This window comes from Trichinella spiralis (genome assembly GCF_000181795.1).
Source record: "Trichinella spiralis strain ISS 195 chromosome Unknown Scfld1, whole genome shotgun sequence".
Lineage (NCBI taxonomy): Eukaryota > Metazoa > Nematoda > Enoplea > Trichinellida > Trichinellidae > Trichinella > Trichinella spiralis.
The window spans coordinates 1,501,234-1,528,443 of NW_003526940.1; the positions used below are offsets into that span (position 1 = coordinate 1,501,234).

The following is a 27,210-nucleotide window of genomic DNA, read 5'->3' on the forward strand; positions in this document are numbered from 1 at the left end:
TCATGATCGCTGCTTCAGATGTGATCAAAAAGTACAGCAACTTTGTCAGCTTCCCGATAATGATCAACGAAGTGAAGGTGAACAATATGCAAGCTTTGTGGCTTTTGGATCCGAAAGATGTAACTGAAACGATGTACAAAGAATTTTATCGATTCATATCCCATTCATCGAATGGCGAACCAATATTTACTTTTCATTTTAGGGTAATTTTTTTGTTTTTAATAATTTTTTTCTCAACTGAAACCTCTTCTCTGTCTGTTGTGTTACAATTGCAGGTAGATGCCCCGGTGAATTTGAACGCCATCCTGTACGTACCCGATGCAGTGCCAGATTTTTTGGACATGACCCACACCGAAGTGGGCGTGCTGTTGTACTGTCGACGAGTGCTTATTCAACAATCGGCTAAGGATGTCATTCCCAATTGGCTGAGATTTCTGAAAGGTGTCATCGACAGTGAAGATATTCCGCTGAATCTCAGCCGAGAGCTGTTGCAGAAATCTTCCATACTGAAGTGGGTTGAAATTGGCAAAATTCCACCAACTAGTAGTGTTTTGTTCACATTTTAGCAAAATCAAATCTGTCACACTGTCGAAAGTGGTCAAATTTTTCCAAGATCAGATGAAAAAGGATGCAGAAAATTATGAAGCATTTCATTCTTATTACAGCAGCTATTTCAGAGAAGGGATTTTGAAATCTCAATCACAAATTGAAAAAGTGCATACTAATAATAATTTGTTGTTTTTTAACCTTGTACTTAATAATAATTTTTTTCAGGAGGATATTGCAAAATTGTTGCTTTTTGAATCGTCCAATCAACGTCCTGGAAAGAAAGTTTCCTTCCAAGATTACTGCAGTAGAATGCAAGAAGATCAACGGGAAATCTATTACCTCTGCATACCGAAGTGAATACCGAATTTGATTGTTTTTTAAGTTTTAATCACTCATTTAATTTGTATTTTAGCCGCTCGCTTGCTGAAGCTTCGCCTTATTATGAAGCTGTCAAAGCTGACAATTTGGAAATTCTGTTTTGCTACCATCCAGCCGATGAAGTGACTATGCTTTCATTGAGACAGTTCAATCGGTTCAATTTAGTGTCTGTTGAATCTGCCTTACAAAGGAACAGAGCCGAGAACGAAGTTCTTGAAACGTGTAAATTTAACATATATAAAAATGTGTGTTCGTGATGTTTGCTTTATTTAAATATTTTATAGCCGATCTATCCAAAGAAGATTTGCAGAACATGTTAGAGTGGATCCAAAAGACTTTAGGGCAAGATAAAGTCAATGAAATCAAGGTTATTTTCATTTATCAGTAATAATTTTGTTATATTTTTCTTTATTCTTAATCTTTGCCAGACTACGCAAAAGATAACCACTTATCCTTGTATGATAAGTATTCTTGAACTGGGAGCGGTGAGGAGCTTTTTGAGAGCAAACGTGATGGAGAAAATGACCGATGATCAACGACTTCGTTTATTGAAGCCAACACTAGAAGTGAATCCAAAGTAAATTTAATACTATTAAAATTTAAAAAAAAGAAATTATTTTTCTATCTGAAATATCGATTATTTTTTCTTCTATCAAAGCTGCTTGTTTGATTAGATAATTTCCAATTTGATATGATTAGAAATATTGATTGCAATGGCTATTTGATGAGAATTGAATGATAATTTTTCCGTTGCTTTTAAGCCACCCGGTGATCGTTAAATTGGCAAAACTGCGTTTCAAGGATGAATCACTGGCAACTGCCATTTTGGAACAGGTGAGAATGTTAAATGAACAATCAGTAGTAATATACCATTATCTCGAACGGATATTTTTATTCAACAAAGCTGTTTGTACAATAATGGTTTGCTCGTGTTTATTCCAGATATATGAAAATGCATTGATAGCCGCTGGTCTTGTCGATAATGTTCAGTCTGTTGTCGGGAAGGTGAACAAATTGATCAGTGAAGTGACGCAGAAATTGCAAACGTAATTTTGCGCTGTGCATTTCCAACAAACCATCTTCAGTGTGATCTATTTTGCATAGTATTATTATTATTGAAATTTAGTAAAAAAATTTTCCCCAATCAATCAGTTATGGAAAAAAATTTACTTTTCTGTTTTTATTGGAAATAAATTTGTTTTCCGAAATTGATAATTTCTCAATACTCTTACTTGCACATTACAAAACTTAATTGACTACAGTAATGACAGTTAGGGTGATAGTTATGGTTTGTGTATTGGTACATACTGTACGTGATTGAAATATAATTGTCGAAATAGGTTGACTAGTTAGTTGCAGCGTAGAAGAAAATCAAAATGGAAATTGATTTATCATTCATTCTATTCATAATAATTAAATTATAAACATTATTTTAAAAAAAAACATAAAATATAGAAATAAAAAAGGAAATTTGCTTTTCCATTCGATGCGGAAATTTCAGTGAGTAAATGGATGAAAAGTTCCGGTTTAATGGTATATTTATTTATTTTTATCGATTTCGACTTGTCTAGTTATTGCTTCGAATGACAAGCGAATCGCAGTGCGCAGCAGCTCGATGTTCTTCAGTAGATGGATTTTGCTTGTCAAATGAATTACATTGATTTTCACTGACCGCCAGCCCAAGGCAGCAGCATTTTCCCTTTGGTCAATAAGAAACCGATTTTGCTTTGCAATCTTCGTCAGCACACAATTGAGCAAACGGCAGTTTTGAAAAATTCGATAAACCGACTGCTTGGTGAATTTAAAGCAAATAAAAATAAAATTAGCAGCAGCAAACTGACTTTTCACAAGTGGAAAAAAATAAAATAAAATTTTCGTTTGTCTGCAAAGGAAAACAATAATTCCATTTATCCATATTTTTATATTGATGAATAATTTTTTTTTCTCTCCATATCAATGCAGCACCGGTAAAGCTGTTTGATGTGCACGAAAGCGCACAATCGGCGATAATTATTTGAAAAAAAATATTAAAAATTAGTCGCGTGATGCAGCTGTACGTAAACAAATTAATTGCGGAAAATTTTCCACAGTCAGTTGTTGATTGTGTGACACAAATTCGGTCCAGTTTTGCATGTTATTGTCCAAAGAAGCATCAAATTCATAAAAGCACATTCGGTGAATCCGTTTCCTGCAGTTCACCAACCAAGCCACCAGGCTCGTTCAATGCAAATTTCATTATAGCACATTTTCAACCAGTTCACATATATCCGGTGGGAGAAAAACATATTCAAAAATTGATAATCACAACAACTGCACGTGGATGATCAGCATCTGGCACAATTTCGCCGGTGAAACTGGTACAGCTAAGAGCAAATTGTTGTCATCCATCATATGTATACTTTTCGCAAAAATACTCGAACAAGCAAACAAACAAACAAATAAATAAATTGAAAAAAATTAAAACGCCAACAACGTGCGCGTTTTGGCTCTCAAAGTAGAAATTATTAACAAAAGCGCATGGCAACAGAATTTCAGCAAAACTTGCCAATTGAAAAAATTTTTCCCGTTCCCTCCTCCTCTTCTGTGAACAAATCTGCCAGTCCGGTTCAAAGTTAGAAAATACGAGAATGTGGGCGGCAGAATTTGAAAAATGAAGCACAAACCCCTCCCCCCTCTTCTTACCGTACTCAATCAAATCAACAATACCATACTATTTTCAGACTACACTACCAAAGCTTGTTGTTGTAATTGAAATGCAATAGCAAGTATTAATTATCTATCAATTTGGTGCAAATGACAATTTTTATCGTTCAAAAACAACATGATCATTCGAATCTGGTGAAATGTTTCTCAAAAATATGATAATGAAGGGAATTTGTTGTAATGTTGAAATTTGTGAAAACATCAAAATAAAAAGGAAACGCGATCGATTGCGACGCGTTAGCAAAAGGTGAATGAATTGATAATCCAACACGGTGGAAAATGCGAAAAATTTCATCGGTCAACGAACGGAAACAACATCAAATACCAACAATATAAATATATATGTATATGTATGTGCGACCGACAGACCCGCGAACAAATTTTTACAGGGCTTATTAATCGAACATCAGCTTGGTTTTTTTAATCAAAAACACAAAAATTTTTTTAATTCAAGTCAAAATCAATTATCATTCAAAAAAGAAAACAATTTGAATCAACATTCAATATCACAGACTGTCGTCAGTGTTACAAGGACGGCAAAAATACTCACAACACATTTGACAGCTTTTTGGACGATCACAACGCACAACAAGCACTGTTGTTTATCGATAAATTTTCAATTTCCTTGTGCAGCTTTAGCGAGTAAAGAAGATGCGTGCATGTTGGGAAAAAAGTTTGAATGGAAATGATCATTTTTATGTAGTCTGCCGTATGAAATTATTAAATCGCTCATTGTTAAAACACATTTATGACAAAGAGAAATAAATCACTGCACAAGCACCATACAGAAAGAATTTCGTTCGTTTCACAATTCATAAATAATTAAATTTCAAAAGAAACATAAACTAATTTTCGACAGAATTTAAAGTGAGCAAATTAAAATTAAAATTATGAAAGAAAAAAACACTTCCAAATGATCAATTTGACAAAACTACATAACAATGGAAAATGAAACAAACACAGTTGAAGATTGTAAACAAAGACGGCTACAACACTATGACTTCATTTTGTCACCAATAAAGCGACATAATTGATCGACGGAAAAGAAGGAATTTTAAACAAACATGATAATTCTAGCATTGTAAGCTGGTGAAAAAGCTCACTTTGTTCCAAGAATCAGTGCCACAATTAAACCATACAAACCGAGTACTTCGGCGAAAATTAGTATCAAAATCATGCCAACAAACAGGCGTGGCTGTTGAGCTGTACCGCGCACGCCTGCGTCGCCGACAATACCAATAGCGTAGCCAGCCGCTAGACCGCTGAGTCCCACGGCCAAGCCTGCGCCAAGACTGCAAAATCCTCTGAAAAATATATATATACAGATTGGATGAAATTTGAATTCAAAAAATTATTCACTTGAACAAACTATAATCCGGGGCAGGATTCAAACTCTGCGCTATAATAACAGAAACTACCAAACCATAAATACCAATTATACCAGCCATAACCACAGGAATTATACATTTCATTATTAGCTCTGGCCGCATAACTGCCATCGCAGATATGCCAGTACCTGACTTGGCAGTTCCATAAGCTGCACCGAGAGCTTAAAACCAAAAAAACCGTGAAATTAGCTGAATTTTAAAAAAATATCACAAAATACCAGTAAATATCATTGCTGCCGATGCGCCGAGAACTCCGAAGAAAGGACTGTAAACGGGGCTTAGTTCGAGCTTAGTATATTCCTCTGGTGTGGCCATCGTAAGGTGAATAAAGCGTATTTAAACTGCACACGAAAACACGCAGCAAAAAAAAGTTTCCAACTTCAAAAAAATCTAAACAGTCAACAGTCTAAACAGATCCAGTCCACTTGATAATTACAGTAAGAAAAAAGTAGGTAACAACAAACGTTAATGCAAAAATTGGTCAACAAATTTTTCCATAAAAATCATGAGCTTTGTTTAAGTTGAAGTAATATAAAAAGTAAATCATTATTTTAAATCTAAAAATAAATAATTATTTATTGTTATTTTCTTTATTAATTTTATTCCATAGCTTTTGTTCTTGATTTTTCCTACAGACCGAATAAATCCTTTTCGACAGAACATAAAATATTTTAAAAATAGAAATGATAGTAAATTTCAAATTAGATAAATCTACTTTTACGTCACATAATATTTTTACCCAAAGTTGGGACTTATATAACTCCATGTTACTGATTAAATTTTGCTTCAAAAATTTAATTCTAAAGTCTGTAACTGTCTAACAGTAATACATTCGTTAATACAGTCGTTAATAAGTTAATTTTTAGTAGTAACTTTATGATAAAGTCACAATATGAAGCAAATAATATAAAACAAAATGCAGAAATACTTTACAAACATTACGACTGTTCATGAAATTCTTTACAAAACATTTTCCTTTTCATAATGCTATTTGTTAGCGACAAAACCGTTGTCACCTGCGAGCTAGTGAACAGTAATTTTTATTCAGCGGCTGGTGAAATCAACAATGATCACCTAACCGCAATCTGACTCACGGTAGCTTCTGAACGTGATACAAAGCAGATCAAACCAATAAAAGCAAACTTTATTGAACAAAGGTGCACGCTTAGGAACAAATAGAAACGTGAAAGAATAAGTCACAATACAAAAAATGAAAACAAACGTAATAAACAGAACGTTAATCACTGGCACGATTGCCCAGATCGCACACTCCCTTGCCAACTCAGCCACCACTCCCTCAACCTACACTTAACCACTGTGATCTGCATTCAGGTACAAAACCACTAGGTTCGCCACCGAATAATTTCCAACACTATTGTTAAGAAATCTTTTGTTCAAACTTGAAGATCCCTTTTGTAGGTGGACTGTATGTTTTTATTTATACGATCCAAAACAATGAACGTTGTTTGATTCAGTTTAATTCAATTTCAATCAGTTGAATCAAGAACGGGGAATAATACAATAGCTGAATAGCAGTTGGAAACGTTTGCAAAGCTAACTTTCTTGCTTCTCTTCCCTCCTCACTTTTATTTATACATGTTGGTTGACCTCATTCCGCGTTTGATGGCTCAAATTTCCGAGGAAAAATCCAATTAAAATGGATTGTTTGTGCAACCGTTTAATCTGTACGATTGGAACAGCCGCGCTGTCAGTAACATTTCAGTTTTGACAAGTCAGTAACGTATCCCCGAAGTTGTGACAGTTATACAGCATGGACGCTGACCCTTTGACTGTTTTATTGCCATTCCATTGTCCACCGTCAAGAAAAACAAGGGTGTCAGCTTACATTGCGTCACCATTGTTTGGTTGCAGTAAACAATATTTTGATCGTAGGGAGTTTAAAAATTGATGAGCAAGTATAGAGAAAAGATTTCTCAGCAGTAATGCTTAACTTAAAATGTGTTTGCTGAACTGTAGCAAAGGAAATAAAACCAAATTTATTTGATTTACTTGAATTTAGTAAATTTTTCAATCAAGATCATTTATAATTTTATAAATTCAAAACTACATCAGATAAAAGCAGATTATTTGAACCTTGAAACAAACCACAGAAAAGCAGTTGTAATTCTTTCAAACCATAGTTATGTTTTTTTTGCTTAGCCTCTTTTCAGATTGGATTGTTTCAATTATTTTTATTCAATAACCTTTTCCGCATTCACCATTAGTTTGAGTCAGTGAAAAGTGTTTGATGCTTACAATTAAAGCAGTTCTGGTTCATAAAAAAATGATTTTAAAACGCTCAAAACAGTATATAAAACAGTAGTTACTTTTAATTTTTTTACACATTTAAACATGTTTTAATATAATTTTAATGGTACTTAATTTTCAATAAAGTAATCTTTTACTGTTGAATTTTTTGATAAGAATACTAAATTTTTAAATCGAGTTAATTTAATTGCTGCTGTTGATAAATTTACATGAATTAATTTTAGATGAGCTTGGCTAGAGTTTCAAATGTTAGAGCGTTTTGCTCAAAACCGCCAGCGCTTGTCAACAGTTTATGGCAAGATCCAATTTACGGCTATTTCGAGACCCATGGAAAAATGGAATTCAAGCCGGGTGAAGAATACGGTTTAACTGAAGAACAGAAAAAGGCTGTTATGGAAAGATACAAGCGAAAGACTATGCTGAAACAACAATATCTAGCTATGGAATACGACCCCGATCGATTTCGTTATATCCACGGTGTTATTGTTAGTTATTTGCAGTTATTTGTTTGTTATTTTTTTTATTTCCATAATTATTGTTTCAAGGTTGATCCTGCAATGTTTCGTTGGTATGCAGCAGATATGATGAATGCTGAACGCTTTTATTGGACACCAAAAACTATATTTTTAACCATGGGTGTAGTAGCATTGTTGGCTTATTCTTTTTGCCGAATCACCAATGTAATGACGGTAAGTTGTTTTATAAAAATTTTTAAAACTTACATTGTGTACAGTATGTATTTTGTATTATTATATTATGTGTAGTAAAATGTAATTCAAAGAAGTTTATAAAAATCTTGCATAATTTTTTCTGCTTGCTAAACGTGTAGAAGTGAAATACGTAAGAACAGTGCGCTTTGTTTGTTTGTTAAAAATTATTTTCAGAGCTTTTACATTTTCTTCTTTTGCCTATTAAAAGAATGTTTTCTGTTTAAGAAACTAAACTGATTTTAGAATTATATTAATTGATTTAGAATGATCTTTCCTCATGTTTAAGAAATATTTTGTAATTACTTTTTTTTAATTTTAGAATAGTTACGAAGATCGCTGTCGCGATGGAGATATTCTTTGGTGGGATCGAAATATTCGTATGCCAACTTTGGGAGGAACCAGACGAGTGCTCTATTGCAATGCGTAAACGTGCAGCAACTGTGCAGTTCGAAATAGCTGTATTATCAAGGTTAATTAACTACTATATTTTTGCGTTGCAATTTTGATGAACATCAAATTTCCTCATGAACATTTTCAGTTTTTTTAAAGTATTAAATTAGTTTTAATTAATATTTTCGAAAAGTTTATACGGAAAATAGAAAAACCACAAGCAAAAATGTATTCAAGCCAATGCTGAGAAACCGAAAAAACAAATTAAGCCAGTTCTTGTTGCAGTGCAATCAGAAATTTGAAAATAACAGATAATCTCGCCTGCTCGAATGTTTTACCAGAACCAACGAGCACCATCGATGGATGACTCTTTATTTGCATGAAAAGAACCACGTTTTCTGAAATTATCAAAGAAAAAGTTGACTTAACCTAATACAAATTAAATCATTGTCTTACTGTCATTGTCGAGCATCTCGCTCATGGCGTAGTCCAAATCTAATTCATTGCTAATGGCTGAAAACAGACCCAAATGTATATCAGCTGGAATTTGGTGAATCAGATCCATATTTTTGAACGTCTCCAAAGAGAAATTTGAATCATACTGGACGCCATATTCACCAATAATACTCTTGACTGCCAAACTTCGTATTTCGAAAGCTTTTCTGAGTTGCACGTTCTGAAATTGGAATTTAAATTCCACTTTACATGACATTACTCGAAACATTTTACCAGCATTGGATCCTCGTCTTTTTCAATCAACAGATGCGCGTTTAATTCGTCTTCCGGAGTATTGTAAAGAAAATCAAGCATCAAATGAGCTGCATTCTGTTTGGCCAATTTTTTACTTCGACCGGATCCTGCAAAATGAAAAGAGATTAAATCAATCAATCTGCTCGTGTGAAAACTGAAAATACACTACCCAAAATTTGCATACCTGTTTTTTTATATTCTCCCAATTCAACTGAAACAAAAAATGTTTGATCATGCTGTGCACCGCACATTCCTTCTTCTGTAAAGACTGGTTTCAAATAATGTTTTTGAATACAGAACTCTTGCAGTACATTCACGTAGACAGTGTTGCTCTTTCCACTGCCATCGCCGTTCACACCACCTTGTTCGTCATCTTTGTAAGCAGCCAGCCGTAAACTGATTATTGTTTATTAAATTATTTACAATAATTTATATGAACATTTGAAATATTTCAAAAAGATACAAAAATGGGAAACTCACAGAAATTGTTTAGCTTCTGCAGGTGTTTGCCCTGAAATGCCCCAATTACGATGATTCCCTTGTTCAACGATCATCATCAGCCAATTTAAAGCAGCATTCTGTTTGGCTAATTTCTTGCTTTTCCCTCTACCAGTGGATACAACACTGTCGATGCATAGCCGATAAACAAACAATGAATCAACACCCTGATAATGCAAATAAAATAATACAATGAAAATATTTTTTAAAAAAATATCACCAACACTTACCTGCCCTTGTGAAGTAAGCAGCTCGTACATAGGTGTTAGTCCTTTTTTCCCACAAATCTCATGCAACAAACTCAATGGTGATTTTACCCCTTTGTTGCACCCTTCGGCGGTTGTCATACTGACTTTCAAACCACTGAAAGCAGCTTAAAAATGCTTAAAACATTACATCAGTGAAAAATAGCAATAAAGTAACATCGAACGTATAGGAACGTTTTGTAAAATAACAAGTGCAGTGATGGAAATATCTTTTTTTCACTAAGATAAAAAAACAACAACAGAATTCACGTGAACAAACAGATAACCCCGTCGGCACCGCTGGTGAACAACCAGGGCTGAGTAGGGTGGAAGGTGCAGTCGAGTATGGAACCAACTGTTTCCACTTTTCTGTGACTTCGCAGTATTTTCAATGGAACAATCAACGGCATTTTGTCGTAATCGTTATAGACGGTGCAGTGGAAAATTTTGGCGGTGGCGTCGTCGGATACGCTGGCGAACAATGGATACCGGCCATGACAGGCGACCGCTCGCACACCACTGTCATGGTAGCGGAACACTTTGCACGGCTTGATCGTATTGTCCATGTCGTACCAGTTCAACCGACCGTCCATGCCGCCAATCACTGCATCATCGCCTTTGGGATGTATTGCCATGGCGGATATGCAGGATACGGAAGTGGTTATCTTTTTTGTCAAAATCTGCTTCACCAAATTGAAAACACGCAAATAACGAGAACTGGCAACGTACAATTGCGGCCTGGTCGGATGGAACAATATTCGTCTAGGCTGTCCTTTTGTTCTTGCAAATGGAATTTGTGTTTTCAACGTTCCCAAATGGTGGACAAGAATGGTGCTGCTTCCAGAGCCGGGTGCCATAGTGGCCAGATAGTCGCCGGAGACGTGCCAAATCACTTGAGATATCGATTTGCTATGATTTGCCACCGCTAACAAAAAACAATCCTGCTCGTCAGAGGGCCGCTGCCAGTCGGTATCTTTGGAAAAATTTTTCCAAAGATTATCCACAAATATATCCGTGTCGTCCAGTTTCTGTTTGTTGCCCACGCCGGAGCTGATGAGCAACAGTCGCTTACCAGAAGCCACAGCCAACAGTGCAAACTTACCTCCGGGATACCAGACAATTCCATGCACTGGTTCTGCACACTTTTTCACTAGCAAACAACGGCCCGTAGACACTTCCCAAATACGAACAGTACAATCATCCCCTCCGGATGCCAAATACCGTCCACCAGCTTCCACGTCCACGGCTCTCACTGGTCCTTGATGACCAGTGTAAACTATGGAAACTTCTGTAGGGAAAGGTCTCAAATCGCTTGGTTTGGGCAATTGTGGTAACAGATCATTAGGATCGACATTCAGACGCATCTTCTTCTTCCTCGGCGCCCGGTACAAATCTAAGCATCGCCTATACCGATCTTTCAAGTACTTATCGTAAGCAGGCACCAATCTCAAACTGGAATATTTTTTCGGTATAAAATCCAACCGCCTATCGTATTCATCTTGTTCTTCCCACTCTTTGCGCTCTTTTTCCGTAAACAAATACTCAGCTGGAGGATTGTACGATTCTGCGTGGTCAGGCAGTTTCATTTTCGGTGCAGGCAAATGCATTTTCAATCTCCACTGCTGGGTTCTGGACAACGGCTTCGGCGTTTCGTCTTCCCACAAATCGTAAAACACTGGCTTGGATGCTTTTTTCCCCATTTTACTCTTCAACCTTCTCCGTGCTTTTATTGATTTAACAAGGAGACGCACTTTTTGTTCTTCAAGTTTCGAAGGGATAAAATTGCGCTTGGCCAGCGAAGTGTTGCATACCGGCATTGTCGCAGTTTCGCCAGTAAAAAAGTCAACATACCGTGGATAAGGATCATAATCCGAATTTGGATACCGTGCTTTCTGTATATTCTGTATTACATCTATAGCATCATCGCCAAGAACTACTTTTCCGCCCGTCTGCGGATCAATAACTGTACGCCAATAATTCGGATCTTCCATCTGGGCCAAAAACTCATCAATATCATCTTCTTTCTTACTTATTTTCGGTATTCGAAGACCATCTAAACTATATCCAATGTGATCATATGCGTCGTACCAATGAAGAGGCACATTGCCAATAGTGTTGCGAATATCTTCCTCATCACTAGAATCAGAATAGTCGACAGTTGGATTTGCTTCAGTCTCGACATCAGGCACGGATTCACTCGTTTCTTTCATCTTAATAATACAATGAAAACATTATATTCTTAACAATACAATAAGAAAAGATTTAATTCACATGATACAACTAACAATTAATATAATCTGCATGCTAAAAAATTTCAATAGTTTCAAAGCATATCACATAATTTCGAATATGCAATTATAATTCAAAATCTTTCTCCAAACTTGCAAAAAAAATTAAAGTAAAATATTTACATTTATCAAAAGTTTGAATACAGTGTCCAGCAGTAGAATAACATGTTGCAACTTCTTTTCATGCTTTCTACAATTCTAACAACAATCTGTGTAAACAACATTCGATGATACAAAAAAAGTCGATGGTAAAATCTGGTTCAAAAATGTATTAATATAGAAATGTTAACAAAAGTGCACCATAAACAGAAGACAGAAACAGAATATAACCATTTATGCAACGAAATAACGCACTATTTATAATTCAGAGCGTTCATTTTAAAAATCATGTCACTGCATTTATTAGTTCAATATTAAAATTAATTTACATACATTGCTCTAGCTAAATCGCCTGGAAGCCTAGATGAATACAGTACTTCAATACATGAAAACTCAATAACCTTCTAATTTTTATTAAAAATACCATAAACTTTTAAGCTAAATAAATTACCAACAACGAAACAGTTTTGTATATGAACTACATATTGCTACAGTACTTAGAAGAAATGCATGTTTATGTTTATTTTACGATTACGTTAAAAAATTTTTTTCACTTAAAATAAAATTTAAAAATAAAAATATACCTATAAAATTATTTGAAATACAAAATATACAAATGTTTTTCATTTCGTTTATGTAATATTATCGTATGAATTAAAACCTGCAATACAATTGTTACGGTTTCTTCTTTCGCGAAAGTTTATTCTGCCACTTTTTTTCTGAATTTAATTTCAGTTTTAAACTCCTTCGTAATTATTTTAAATGAAATTATCAAATGAAAATTCCGAATGCAAAACTACAGAAGAAGAAAAAAAGGACGATGATAGTTCGTGTGATACCGACGAAGTAACCGATGCAGAGATTGAATGCTCGAGCAGTGATAGCGACTCCGATAATGACAGTACATCAAAGTTAGAGTCGTGTAATGGTGAAGAAAAATTAGACGAAGATGCACAGCGAAGATTTATTGAAGAATTGATTTTAATTAACGCAAATTTGAAAAATAATCACGAATCAGGTAATCTATAATATAGTTATAGATAATTTTGATACACAGGGAAAGCTAAATATTTTAATATGCATCAACAATTCCATTTTAGATGATTCGGAAACATCTGAAACGACTGCAGTTAACAAAAATTCGTGGAAAGATGATGAAAAACGGCTACATTATTTGAAGGAAAACAGTTTAGGGTAGGTTTATATGTGCACTGTTGTTTTATTTGGCATTACTGTCAGCGTTGTTTTGGAAAATTTTATCAGAATTGAATATCTGTCTATTGAAAAGTTTCATTGTAATGTATTTTTGCTTTCTTAAGCCCATTGTCGTTATTACGCTATAATCTAATTTATTGATTATTTTTATTTTAGTGACGATGATGAAGTTACGGCTGAATTTGCAAATGAGTTTGATTTGGAAAACTGTGATGAAACTCAGGTGTTTATTGATCCAAGTAAGAATTTTTTATTTTAATATTTCTTTGATAAATTGCTTGATGATGATAAACTTTGGACGGAAGGTTATTTCAAGTAGCCGAATTTATGAAGGTTGAACAGATATCTGAATTCAATAATTTGTTTTGTAATACTGCAAGATTTTATGGTGGCAGTGGTTATATTTTTATTCTTTTCAGATAATCGTGATTTAAACATGAAAGTTATGGCCAAAGAACCATTTATTGTTTTACCTTATAATGAGGAAGGATTTGTTCATATGTTAGCTAGCGGGCGTGCAACCTACGGTGTCTACTATGGATGCGTTGCTTTTGAAGTTCAGGTATATTTTTTGGACAAAATTCTTGTAAAATTTTTTTTATTTTTTTAACAAAGCATGAAAACAGTATTAAATGAATTTTACTTTGAATAGATTTTGGAAAATGTCGATCTAAGTGGTAATGAATACAGAGAGGAAGAGAATGCATATGAGCTTCGTTTGGGTTGGACTGTGGACACATCAGAAATGCGCCTGGGTGAAACTACTTATAGTTATGCTTATTGTTCGAATGGTAAATTGGCAACAGAGAAGTATTTTGAAAATTGGGGATGCAAATATTCACCAACTGATGTGATCACATGTTTGGTGAATTTCTCTGAAGGCACTGTTTCATTCTGTTTAAACGGTAAACTAATCGGGATAGCATTTCGCTTTCCTGTTCAAACTTTCTCACAGAGACGACCGTTGTTTCCTGCGTTTACTACAAAAAATGTGAAATTTCACATTAATTTTGGCCAACAAGTAAGTACTGAACTTCTTTTGAGGTTTCACTTATCTGAAAGATGTGAATACATTTAGCCTGAACCTTGGTTTCCGCTTCCAGAAGAATATGTGTTTATAAATGATGTACCGTACGGAAATCGTATCCGGGGTCCTCTGCCAATGAAATCAAAAGAAGAATGCGTGGTAAATGTTTCATATTATACTTTTATTTTATCAGCATTTTGATATCAGTAATTCATGTCTAAGGTTGTAATGATGATTGGTCTTCCTGGATGTGGGAAATCTCAATGGGTGCGCGATTATTTGTCTGGCCATCCGGAAGAACGATGGTGGCTGCTGAGTCCCAGTCATGCATTAGAGCAGATGAGCGTACTTATATAGAAAACTGCTTTTATTTTGCTTTTTATTTTCTGATTAATTATTAGTATTCTTTTATTTAGATTCAAGGCACTGCCCGTTTCAAATTTCATCAAGGTCGTTGGGATATTGTGATGGGTACTGCGGCCAAATGTTACAGGAAGCTTTTACAGATGGCGTGCAAGAAGAAGCGAAATTATATCATTGATGCGGTATCAAAAAATACATTAAGTATCATTTAAACTTTTCATTGGATTGGTTTTCAGACGAACGTGTTTTCGGTTGCTCGTAAGCGAAAATTGGCAGCTTTTCGTGATTTTCAAAGAAAAGCGATCGTTATTGTGCCGTCCGAAGAAGAATATGCCAGGCGTCTGATGCATCAGTCCAAGAATGGCACCACTCAAGTTCCTGCAGATGCTTTATTAGAAATGAAAGGTTTTGTTATATGAAATTTCATCGTGTATTAATTAATCTCAGTGTTGTTGTATATGCAGCCGGTTTTTCGCTTCCAACTATGAGAGATGGTCAGTTTACGGATATTGAATTTGTTGAACTGCAAGTAAAAGATGCGGAACGTATTGTTGCCAGGTATAATCAAGAGGGAAGGGCGCTCCGACCTCCGGAGAAACGGAGACGTGGCGGTGGCGTCGACTGTCAACAAGATGTTAATTTTTTTGTTGAAGCAAAGCATACAGCTGACAGTTATTTACAGGAAGGTTTGTAAGAGTGATTTACTAATATATAAATGAAGATTTCATTTTACATCAGTTGAAGTGGATTGCTTTAAATGTTTAATTTTTTGTAGAAACAGTGCTACATACAAACAGATATTTTTCTAACCACCAGTATTCGTCGAATGATGTTAATAACGTGGTGAGTAGCGAAAGCTTTTGTTTGAAAATTTTTACACGCCATTTCTGTAATTTAGTCTTTGGGAAAGTCGTGGAATTCAGCGCCCTTGAGCAGTGTAGCGAACATTCAGTATGATGTAGAATTTTTTTATTTTATTTTTTCATTTTTAATATTTTTTTTGATCAACAGGCAATCCAGTTGGAATCGACCAGCAAAGAAATGAACACTTTTATGATGTGAAGGAAATTTGTGAATTTGATGATTGTTTTATTTTATTTTGTTTAGTATATTATTGAATAAAATTAGATTGTCCTGAATAATAGATATTTTCGAAATTCTTGCTGACGAAGAAATCGGAAATAATTTGTACTGTTCAACATAAGTGATGTAAATTCCAATTGTGCAAATGAAAGATCAAATCCCTAGATAAGTAGTTTGCTATGATATTGATTTAAGTCAGATATTTATAGTTCAAACAGTTAATTTTATAAAATTTGACTTTTTAAAATTGCTTTGCACTGATTTTTATAAATTATATAGTGATGCAAAATTTATTTCGTGTTGTATTTCAATTCATTCCTAATTTTCAATAAATTACAGAATACAGTTCCAATTTTTTGTATTTATTTCTTGTATTCTGTGTATTATGATATTCTTCATTTCTTAATTTTTGTTTATTTACTTTAATTCTAAATTTGGGTACGTATATTTTTCATTATTGACCTTATAGGTTTTTTTAAGTTACGCCATTAATTGATCTTTTTTCAGAATAATCGAATGTAATATTATAATATGGAATTTTGAATTTTGATTGAATATTTTGAATATTTTTTTATTGCTATTAACGTTATTTTAAACATGAGGTTTTTTAAACAGTTACAAAAAACTTTCTACTTTACAGAAAAGTTATCTTTTTCAACTTTGGTTGTTCTTATCGTTATTTTTTCTGCTGATTTCTGTGCCGTGAAAATCTATATTATTGTTTTTATTGCTAATGTGCCTTTTTACATTTTTATGCACACACAAGAATGTATACAGTGCAAGTTGTTTTTAGATTGACTGTTATTTTATAAGAGATATCTAAGTAGGGAGAATTTTTATAAGGCGGAAGTGGAAAAATGGATGTTCACCTAGCTTTGGCAAAGAAATATGAAGTAATAGATTTCACGTGTTATTCAAAATCTTATATCTGAATTATTGCAGAACTATACTTCCGAGCAATTGAAAGGATTGGATGAAGCGCTTCAGATGAAGTATGATTGATTTGATTTTAAATTCATAAAAGCAAATTCTTGTTTAATTTTTGATATTTTGAAGCTTTATGCATTTTCAGGATTAAACATGCTCGTTTTCTTTTAAAACATATGGGCCATGAAGATAAGCATATGTTGATTGTTTGCATTGCGTTTTTCGGTGTAATGATAGCTCAGTATTTATTGTTTGAATGGAAAAAGAGGTACAGCAAATCTTACACTGTAAGTTTTAAAGACAGCTGATAATGATGTGAATTTGATAATATTAATTTCAGAGGTTTACATTATTTTCAATGTGGATAATTCCTTTTGCTTTATCTTTATGGCGAGGATTTTGGCGTTTTATCGTCAGTTGGTTGGCATTTACAAGTATGACATTTTTTATTACTTCGAAAGCGATGCAGAAACACATTTCCGGCAGTACTCCAAGGTTAAAATAAACCTTTATATTTGATATTTAATATTTTTCAAAATTTCTAGATTAGTTTACAAGTGGTTCTTGTTTATTCATAAATTGTGTTCTTTCCTGGGTTTTTTTGGCTATGTTGTGACTGTATTGACCTTGTTTGGCATTGGTATTTTTTTGAGCATGAAATTTGACGATTTGTTCAATTTTGGAATTCTCTGTCTATTTTATGGCATTTATTATGGTGTTCTTAACCGTGATTTGGCTGCAATTTGCAGCAATACTATGGCGGCTCACATAGGGGTTAGTATTTTCTTTAAAAATTTTTTCAGTATTAACTGTAGTATCTATGTTCAGTACTACAGTGATGAGGGACTTCCGAAACGCACTCTGGAAAGTGATATGTGCGCTGTTTGCGGTAACAAGATCTCTGCAAATGGTAATGAAAGACAAGTTGAACAGCTTTATAACTTGTCTTGTGGTCATACGTAAGCTGCATTTTGTAAATGTACTTTATGTATGATTTTTAGTAAATTTAATTTTTAATTTTTTAGATTTCACGAATTTTGCATCCGAGGTTGGTGCATTGTAGGAAAAAATGAAATTTGTCCTTATTGTAGAGAGAAAGTCAATTTAAAGGAATTTTTTACAAATCCGTAAGTTTTTAGATGAATTTATTTCAGTTTTATTCGTTTAATTATTTCTAATTTAATATACTTAATATTTCAGGTGGGAGAAAACAGAAGCTGTTCTTATGTATGTGTTAGATTTTGTGCGTTACCTTGTTGCCTGGAACCCTATTCTAGTGTTTTTAATTAGAGGCATTTATTATGTCATGGGTTTGGAATAATTTGCTTATTCTGCCAGTTCTGTTATTTGTTCGTTCGTTATTAAAGCAGTCATGTTTCAAACTGATGATATACTTTTATTCAGATTAATGCATCAACTTTTTCAGGTTTTTCGTTTAGTTAATCAGTTGTTGAAATCAGATGATAGAAATATGATTTAAAATTTTCCATATAAGATCGTACAATTCGGTTATTGTGCGTTACATTACATACGCAAGTGTAAATACGTAAATAACAAAACAGATGTTTAATTATGCGTATGAAAATTACGAAAAGTACTTTAAGCAGAAAAAACCAAAATATGCTGGATCGAAAATAAATTTATTTAAAAAATCAAAACTTATAAGCTTTTTCTGATACTTTTAAAAGTCGAATGAAACATTATAACTGAGCAGTTTAAAATTTAAAAGAACCTGAACATATTTTAATAAGTCCCCTCAATGGCTTCAAATACATACATAAATATAAATATAAAAAAATAAAAGAATGAATGTAATGTTTACACTTTATGTTTATCGTAATTTCAAACGGAAATTAATATATTTATTATTCAAGTAATTTTAGTTTTCTCGCTTTCTCCAAAAACTGCATATGTAAAAAAATAAAAATATTGGTATGATGTTTTGAATTATATTTTTATGGTAATTTCAAAGTTAAATTCACATACTTATTATTTAGTTAATTTATTTTATTTGTTTAAGCAAAGACTACGTCATAACAAGTAAAATATACTTAATTGTTTTTTTCATACTGTAACATAAACTGTAGTTGAGCTTTCAAATGACGACCATTTATTGACCTTATTTTAAAGGTATTTGCTTTTGTTATTTATCTGCATGCTTTAAGTTAAAGTTATTTTAGAATAGCAGGAGTTTTGTGATGCACACTTTAACTAGCTCTGGCGGTAGTATAGAACATAATAATCGTTTAATATAACGAGGTATGATGAAAGATGTTTACTTTGAATTTTATAAGAATATTGTTTACATAAATTTTATAGATATATTGAAAAAAATCATGGAAAGTCAAGGATTAGAACAAAGCGGTGGCACGAATGCCGCTAGCAGTAATTGCGGCCGTGATGATAACGATGAAAATAATGAAGGAAGAACTAATAAGTCATCATCAGCTGAAGAAAGTGCAGCTAATTCGGCATTTGAATGCAACATATGTCTTGAAACTGCACGTGAAGCGGTTATCAGTATGTGTGGTCATCTGTTCTGGTGAGGTTGCAATGTTTTTCATGTGATAAGTTGTGTTGTTCGAATTTCATTTTTCGCATCAAGCTGGTCTTGTTTACACCAGTGGTTCGAAACACGCCCTGCCAATCCAATTTGTCCTGTCTGCAAGTCGTCCATAAGCAAAGAAAAAGTTATTCCTCTTTATGGAAGAGGCGGCTCTGGTTGCGACCCTCGTGAAAAAGTTCCACCACGCCCCGCTGGACAGCGTTCTGAATCATTTAGAACTGTAGACTGTTGTTTTAATGACTCATGACGTCAACAATGTGCAGTATGTTTTTGTAGGGGTTTCCGGGTTTTAATTTTGGTGGAGAGCACGCTGGCGGATTTCAGTTATCATTGGGCATTGGCGCGTTTCCGTTTACGTTTTTAACATCTACATTTAACTTGGGCGATGTGCGTCATCCTCATAATGGTAAGCAACATTTTTTTCAAAATGGAATTTGTTAAATTTTTCTCTTTTGTTTTCAGGAAATACAAACAATGCCATTCCACGCGAAGAGGAACAGTTTTTATCTCGCATGCTGTTTTGGATGGCTCTGTTATTTCTTTTCTGGCTAATTATAGCTTGATGCTTGTTAATCTGTAATTAACGAATGTTACATTCTTACAACGTGTTGTGGTATTCTCCAATACAGGAAACAGCTATTGAATTCTGTAACATCGCTGGCCTGTTTTTCTTTATTCTTTGCACGAACTGTTTGTTTTGTTGTCTGAAGCGATGCGCATCAGTTCAAATTTGATTGATAATTGTGTTCATCGAAATTTACGCTTTCCATGCAGCGAAAACAAATTCAAGTGTATCAGTTCTATTCTATTCAATTTCATTCTTTATTTAGATAACATTTTCAGTGAAAGCATTTTTTTCTCATAATAAATAATTTTCTCATTGTTTCATCGATAGCAAGAATGTTGTTTTATTGATTTATATATATACATTATTACTAGGCTGTTGTTATTTCATTTATGAAGGTGACACTTCGTAGAATGTTGATGAAATTGTTTACTCGAAAATGATAAACTTAAGCATAGTAAGAATTTTAATACTTTTGATTTTTAATCATACTGTAATTATGTATGTTTAAAAATTCCATGTTGTCGAAACAAATTTTCTTTGAAATCGTACACTTTTGCGCGTTAAATGTTTTACTTTTTATGCGTTGAATAAAAAATGGTTTCTTATAGTATGTTGTTTGCGAGATCGTTTAAATATACGACCACTTGTTGTTTGTTCATGCTTAAATTGAATGAAATTTGAAGTGAAATTAAAAATTCGGGAAAATAGTGTGCAATTTTAAAAATATTTCATCATTTATTTGAAAGCGGTGACAGATGAAGAAGGAAGAAGAATGTTTTTCATTATTTAAGCTTTACAAGAAGTAATTTTATGGATGTACATATAAGAAAAACTTGTAATTTGATGCTCGATTTGAATAAACAGTGAAAATCAGGTTGATTTCATTGCCAGAACCCGTGCTTGTTTAATGTGAAGACATGTGTTATCGATGAAATTTTCATATCTGCTTAATTATCACGCTTGTTGTTGTTTTTAGTGTGAATATTTTTGGAACGCTTGGTGTCAGAACATTTAAATGTTCGAAAAACAATATCAAAAATCGGAAAAATGAATTAATGTTAACAGTGTGACGCAATGGATGTTGTATGGTTGGAAAAAATTTTTACAGTAAATTGAAAAGGCTTTTGAAGAAAATTTATTATTGTCGAGAAAATTTTACAAGCTATAAAAAGTATAATCACTCTTTTTCAGCTTACTGTTAATTGTTTTCATAATGACGTAACTTTATTGTTGACGATTTCAATTTCCTGAAGAACGTTTTCACATTTTAAGCAGATGATTTTTTAGTAGTTGTGAATTTTAATACGGACAATTTATAGGAGAATTGACAGCAGATATTATTGTTTAATTTCATGTTTAAATTCGAAAATGTTCATATTTTTTCATATGCATTATTCTGTTGCCTGATACTATGGCAAATCAAATTTATCAAATAACTTTGATTGTGAATTTCCAATCACGTAGTAATGTTTTATTATATTATAAAATAAATTGCAATAAATGATAAATTTAATTTTAAAAATTACATTATTTTTGTAATTCCAGTATGCGTGGCGTTTATATCATTAATATTTTTTTCCATTCCAGTGAAAAATACAAACATAGACTGATGAATGCATGTTAATACTGTTTCAAATATTCAGTTCATAAAGATATATTTATTTATTTATCGGTTTTTGTCTACTTGATATTTGTCTGCATTATGTTCTCTTTTTTCTTTTATGATAAAGAATTTAGAAAATTATTCCATTTTAGATTAAAAAACAACTACGGTTCTTATGAATGAAATCAAAAGAAATGAAAAAAAGTTCAATTCAAATTAAAAAAAGCTTTGTTTGGGTTTATAGCAGTCATATATTAAATATTTCTCAGTATTCATATATTTAAATGTCAATGCATAAATTAAATATTGCTGAAAGGTACTGAATGAATAAAAAATTAAAAAGTATTTACTCAGCAGCTGTAAATATTCTACTTACAATCAGATTTCAATCAGCTTGTTGCAGATGTGCAGACATTAAAAAGCTTTGACGTAGTGCTACGCAGTTAAACCGATTCATAAATAATCAACATCAGACAGTTCTTAAATTGTCCACAAAATTAATAATGCATCACTGATGACGTCATTGCATACAGTTGATTGAGTTGCCCAAAAATATGTCAAATTCAAACCACAAATATATAATATTAAAATTAAAAAAAAGGAGAAAAAATTGGTCTGTTTTCAAAAATTAAATCAAATTAAAAAATTATTTTGAATTCTGCTAAATTACTTTTTCCTTGAATCAGCTGATTGATTCGTACGTACAATTAATAAATTATAATATGAATAAATCGTAAATATTTTTTGCAAGAATTTAACAATTTTAAATTATTTTCAGCATAATATGATATTCTACACTTTCCAGTGATGTCACCGATCAAGTGGTACTTTGTTTATCCAGAAAATTCCCATCTAATAAATTTCGTCAGCAACAAATTTAACATAAAAACTTTAGCGAATTAGATACTTAAAAATAAACAAACAGAAATATATTGAATTCTGTTCAAGAATTAGTTTTATTGGTAATTTAAAAAATTCATTTATTTGAGAATGTAACCTGCGTATCATTTTACTGTAATTTGTTTGTCATAAGTGTGCCATTAGTTGTTCATTTATGCTCATGTGCTTTGTCGATCTTCGATAGTTTAGCTTTTTTAACGTGTATGATGTGTTTAAACTTTTTAAAGTTATCTTGAATTTCAATTCTAATTTTTGTGATTTATGAATTGTTTTTTAGGGAATATTATTAACGAGTTAGTTTATTAACGAGAAGCAGCACGTCAGTTAGCGAATCTGCTTATTTTATTTGTTGACGCGGTAGGTGTTCGCATTGCTAGTGATAACCTTTTGCAGCGTTTTGAAACAGAATATTTCAGTGATAAGCAGAAATCAGTTGAAAATATGGTTATGAGCAATGAACGAAATGAAACGCAAGTAGGAAACAGTATGGAATCGGACTCTCATGGCTGCTTTGATTTTATCGAACAAAAAATAGTTCCATTTGGTGAATATTACATGACTGATAATTGTCTGTTTTGCATGTGCAACAAAACGGAGCGATTTTGCAAACAAGTATTTTCTTGTTCTTTATTTTACCTATTAGTTTTAATATTTGTTTATTTTGATGAATCATGGTAATTCTTTATTTTATTTAATAGCTTTAACAAATGTTTAATTTTGGTGAACCATGGTAATGGAATTTTGTTAAAATAACTTTTATTTGATACAGCTATATTTAGCCTTTTTCTTAAGCTGCAGTGTAAAATTGACTTTTGCAAATGTCAAATGTAAATTTACATTCAAATTGTGAATTTTATTTGCTTGAACGATGCAGTGAGTATTTTGCAAAATTCGTCAAAATGTTAATTTGCTTTCTGGTTGAACATTAGAATTTGTTATTGCGTGCAGCACTGATTTTATGTTCACATAATCTTTATTGAAAATTAATTTATGTTAATAGTATATAGATACTAATTTTTTAGTTGAATTCTTTTTCTTTGAAAACTACATTGCACATCAAATACGAAATTGCTTTTTCATAATTAAGCGAAAATGTTTGTGTTGGTGCGATGAAATATGCTTCCGCTGTAAAACTTGCAATGTTCAGTAGTTTAAAAATTTGTGTTTTCTATCAGTATTTTCCCGTGTTTCATACATTTATCTTGTATCACCGCAGTTTCCTCGCTTGATTTATGACCTGGCAGTCTATTTCATAGATATTTTCCAAGAATTTTAATTTTTTTTTAGCATTTTCAACGTCTTTTGAAACTTTTTTTTTAATTAAAATATTTTAATAGAAATTGAATAGCAAAGTGGTAAATTATGTTACTTTTTGCGAGTGTGAAATGACTTTTTTCAGTACAATGAACTGTTTAGTGTTGGACGAACTTTTAGCATCATAATTTTCCATTGTGAGAATCTTCATGAAAATTTTCAAATTATTTGAATATGACAATCAGCGCCCAATTCTATTTCGTAATTTGTGCAGCTTTTGTCAAACATTTGTTGCCAATAATATGATGAATACAAATAATTTATACAAAAGAGATTTCTATTTTAAGAAAAATTAATTTTCCCATGCATCTATATATATTTTTTTTTCTTTCAAACATTTCAGTTGAATATTGATTTCAATTGCAGTTGGTGGAATTTTTTTTATAAATTCATTTTTCTTGAAAATTACCAACTTTAAACGGTTTTAAAAATTTGAAAACAAATATTTCGTTTTCGCTGCTAATTTGATAGATGATTTCTTTTGCTGCTTGTTGAAGCTGTTGTTTACTCAGTAGCAGTTGGTGGGAAATGAATTCGTTGATAATAAAATGCTATTTTTGAATTGAATAAAAAGATAACATGAAATAATAGCATTAGTAGTAGTAGAAACGTTTTTTCTTTTAAATTTTATATTACAGATTGGATGTAGTCCAATCAAATGTGACGGAATTGTGCACAAAGATCCGAGAAATTGTTGTGATGTGTGCACGCCATCAGTTATTTTAGGTAACACGAGATTTTCGACTGTTTGTTTGTTTATTTTATTATATTTTTTCCAGGAACTCCTGTTGAACATGCCAGTGCGTCGTTGAAACTCGGTGGCATGACCATAACTTTTCTCATAATAGTGTCGACGGTATTTTTCATGCTGCATCGTCTACGCAGGAAACGTCTCCTGATCACTGTCAGGCGTAAGCTATGCTTATCTGTTTGTTTGTTTTTTTTTGCACTTGTGAAGAAGATATTTGCAAATTTTTTTTTAAAATTAACTTGCTTGCCGTGAACAAATTTCCCATGATTTTTGAACGGCAAGGTGAAAAGTAGTTTCTTTGTGTTTCGGTCAATTTCACCTTTTCCACTTTTTTTTCACTCGACAAATCGAACAATCAGTACAGTTTGCAGTCATTAACCTTTGCATTGCAAGTATATTTTGAAGGCCTATTTTGAATTCCAACTGAAGCGGATAATTTTTTCCTATTGCAAAATGATGCTTTCAGTTCGGTGCAATTAGTTGGATGGGTTTTTTTAACATTATTGATCGATTGTTGTTATTGTTGTTTTTTTTGATTTAATTTGAAATTATATTATTATTAATAATGAGAAAACAATTTCCCATTTGAGGATGTCATTCTGGGGATGGAAATTTTCAGCCGTTTCGTGAATCGTTCGATCGTTCTTGTGTTGCTTGTCCTAATCCTCCTCCTCCTCCTCCTCGTCGATCGCCGAGAACCGTTTTCGACCGTCGCCCCAACGCGGCAAGAGCAGTGAATTACAATGATCCACCGCCGCCGTACTCTGCCACGGTCGCCCAGCCGCCGCCCCTGTTGACTGCTTCAGCCATCGCCCGGATGCCGCATTATTTCAACGGTCCGCCGCCACCCTACCCGTGCTCGAGTGGGCGTCAACAGCCCGCGGCGGAGCCGTCTGTGGTGCACTTGCACCGGTGCCCCGCCCACCGGAACAACGGCGCCGGACGTCGAAGCTTGCCCGAACTATTCTCCCCAACTCAGTGGTCCAATTCCAGAAAGCCCAGTGATGAGGAAGTTGGGGGCGTTGGTGAATTGCAAGCTGCATCCAACTGCTGTAGCAGCAACAGCAACGCGTCGGCACTGCACAATATCAGGGACGATGCGTCGTCAATAGCAAGTACGGGAACAACAACAACAACATCATCCGACTGCAGCAATAGCACTTCTAGTAGTGGTGGCAATGGATCATCGACCAGTTGTTGTTCAACTGAATGCGAGTGTCAGCATTATTTGAAAGATGACCACTCGTCTGTTCCGAATTCTACTCAAGTTAATCTCCATTAGCAAAGCAGAGATATATTATTCATCGAATTAATTAATTAATTATTTATTTATTTTTAATACTTTTTAAAATCAGAACGAAAACAGTAATCTCAAACAGTTGGGCATTTTCAATTTACCCACTGAAGACGCGAAAAAAATTATACGTATATATATAATAATATTAGGTGGTTTTCTTTTTTCTTGTTATTTATTTGTTTATCGTTGCTGCTCGACATGCAGAGAGGTAAATTGTTTCCATGCAGTTGTTTTTTGTTTCATTCACATCCTGTTGTTGAAATGTGGCAATGCAGTGAGATATTTTTTTAAAATAAAATTTCATTCTCTATTCTAATCAACCGCTTGTTGTGGTGGTAACAAGTGTTGTTGTTGTTGTTGATGATTATCCCTGTTGTTGTTGTTGTTCTTGATGCTTGTTGTTTTTATTGGTTTAATTACCAACGTTGATAAAACAGCAGTGTACTTGTTTGTTTGTTTATACTCGTTGTTGTTTATAGTTGTTATTGTTTGCTTGTTTATTTATTTCTTGGAGATGAGCGGTGGTAGTTGGAACAGTGAACAGCAAAGTTTGGCCGAAGCGTTGGAAGTGAACTGCGTTGCCCATGCCGACCGTGAGGCGATGGTATTCGTCGAAGAAGGAAAACGGTGGACGTTCGGCCAACTCAGTCAGGCGGTCTGCAAGCTGGCTAAGGGATTTTTGAGCGTCGGCTTGAAGCCGTCCGACCGGATACTGCTTGTCGGCTTCAACTGCAGCGACCTGGCGGTGTCGGTGTTCGCCGCCTCCAGAGCGGGTCTGGTGTTCACTCTGGCCAGCCCGATGCTTCTCAAAGACTACCTCTCGTTGCGTGAGCTGATCAACACGGTATGCGGTGGTCGTGTTCTGCTTTGGTTTGTTCATTTGCTTTTTCTGTCCAATTCAGATTCAATGCAAAGCTGTGGTGTTTTACATGACCGAAAAGTCGGAAAAGTATTTCTCCAATTTAGCTCAACTGATACCCAAGCTGTTGTCCAGTTCGGATGAAGGTGGCGGTTGCCTCTCGTCGCCATCTTTGACGCACGTTTTTGTCGCCGGACCGGGGCAGACCAACTTCAAGTTGGCTTTTTGTTTGTTTGTTTGTTTGTTTGTTTATTTTGCTCATCTACTCTCAGGGCAGCTTATTCGTTGTCAGAAGTGTGGAATTCAGTGAACGAAGTTGTTGAAGTCCAGTGCAAGCCAGGAGCCGACGACTTGGCTGCAATTTTGCTCACTTCAGTATGATTCAACATTATATATGTTTTTACAAAGGAGAATGTGAGAAGGAAAAATGATTGTCCACTGATTTGGTTTGTTTGTTTTAGAATGGTTCAT

General features: G+C 33.6%; 6 protein-coding genes across 6 annotated transcripts; 4 read left to right on the forward strand and 2 right to left on the reverse strand.

The window, feature by feature from the left end:
• Positions 1-77: 77 nt before the first annotated feature.
• Positions 78-2,588, forward strand: Tsp_07478a (putative chaperone protein HtpG; the record flags this gene model as incomplete). The annotated part of the gene is made up of 10 exons (XM_003381744.1): positions 78-203; positions 276-548; positions 775-902; positions 962-1,149; positions 1,212-1,294; positions 1,356-1,504; positions 1,689-1,848; positions 1,870-1,973; positions 2,394-2,460; positions 2,499-2,588. Coding segments are annotated over 10 exons (1,368 nt in total), but the record flags the coding sequence as incomplete, so codon positions are not given.
• Positions 2,589-4,606: 2,018 nt separating this feature from the next.
• On the reverse strand, positions 4,607-5,444 carry Tsp_07477 (vacuolar ATP synthase proteolipid subunit). The gene is made up of 3 exons (XM_003381745.1): positions 5,237-5,444; positions 4,990-5,179; positions 4,607-4,934 (listed from the first exon to the last, which is right to left on the reverse strand). The coding sequence occupies exons 1-3, from the start codon at positions 5,331-5,333 to the stop codon at positions 4,730-4,732; spliced, it is 492 nt and encodes a 163-aa protein (XP_003381793.1). The 5' UTR covers positions 5,334-5,444; the 3' UTR covers positions 4,607-4,729.
• Positions 5,445-7,510: 2,066 nt separating this feature from the next.
• Tsp_07476 (NADH-ubiquinone oxidoreductase B15 subunit family protein) lies at positions 7,511-8,423 on the forward strand. Its single transcript, XM_003381746.1, has 3 exons — positions 7,511-7,771; positions 7,832-7,975; positions 8,316-8,423. The coding sequence occupies exons 1-3, from the start codon at positions 7,511-7,513 to the stop codon at positions 8,421-8,423; spliced, it is 513 nt and encodes a 170-aa protein (XP_003381794.1).
• A 227-nt stretch (positions 8,424-8,650) lies between these two features.
• Tsp_07475 (ribosome biogenesis protein BOP1) lies at positions 8,651-12,089 on the reverse strand. The gene is made up of 7 exons (XM_003381747.1): positions 10,150-12,089; positions 9,865-9,997; positions 9,617-9,801; positions 9,321-9,532; positions 9,116-9,243; positions 8,843-9,062; positions 8,651-8,784 (listed from the first exon to the last, which is right to left on the reverse strand). Exons 1-7 carry the CDS (start codon positions 12,087-12,089, stop codon positions 8,651-8,653), a joined length of 2,952 nt encoding a protein of 983 aa, XP_003381795.1.
• A 939-nt stretch (positions 12,090-13,028) lies between these two features.
• Positions 13,029-19,427, forward strand: Tsp_07474 (putative SPRY domain protein). Its single transcript, XM_003381748.1, has 22 exons — positions 13,029-13,284; positions 13,367-13,460; positions 13,638-13,720; positions 13,901-14,043; positions 14,134-14,502; positions 14,560-14,667; positions 14,731-14,853; positions 14,925-15,053; positions 15,108-15,276; positions 15,336-15,557; positions 15,647-15,822; positions 16,897-16,946; positions 17,027-17,168; positions 17,222-17,376; positions 17,427-17,655; positions 17,710-17,805; positions 17,907-17,929; positions 18,082-18,157; positions 18,377-18,389; positions 18,765-18,793; positions 19,062-19,125; positions 19,201-19,427. Exons 1-22 carry the CDS (start codon positions 13,029-13,031, stop codon positions 19,425-19,427), a joined length of 2,976 nt encoding a protein of 991 aa, XP_003381796.1.
• Positions 19,428-20,034: 607 nt separating this feature from the next.
• On the forward strand, positions 20,035-27,120 carry Tsp_07473 (putative AMP-dependent synthetase and ligase). Its single transcript, XM_003381749.1, has 13 exons — positions 20,035-20,111; positions 21,561-21,570; positions 22,608-22,701; positions 22,829-23,130; positions 23,856-23,873; positions 24,471-24,558; positions 24,612-24,743; positions 25,174-25,850; positions 25,939-26,008; positions 26,030-26,088; positions 26,395-26,754; positions 26,783-26,955; positions 27,012-27,120. The coding sequence occupies exons 1-13, from the start codon at positions 20,035-20,037 to the stop codon at positions 27,118-27,120; spliced, it is 2,169 nt and encodes a 722-aa protein (XP_003381797.1).
• Positions 27,121-27,210: the final 90 nt, after the last annotated feature.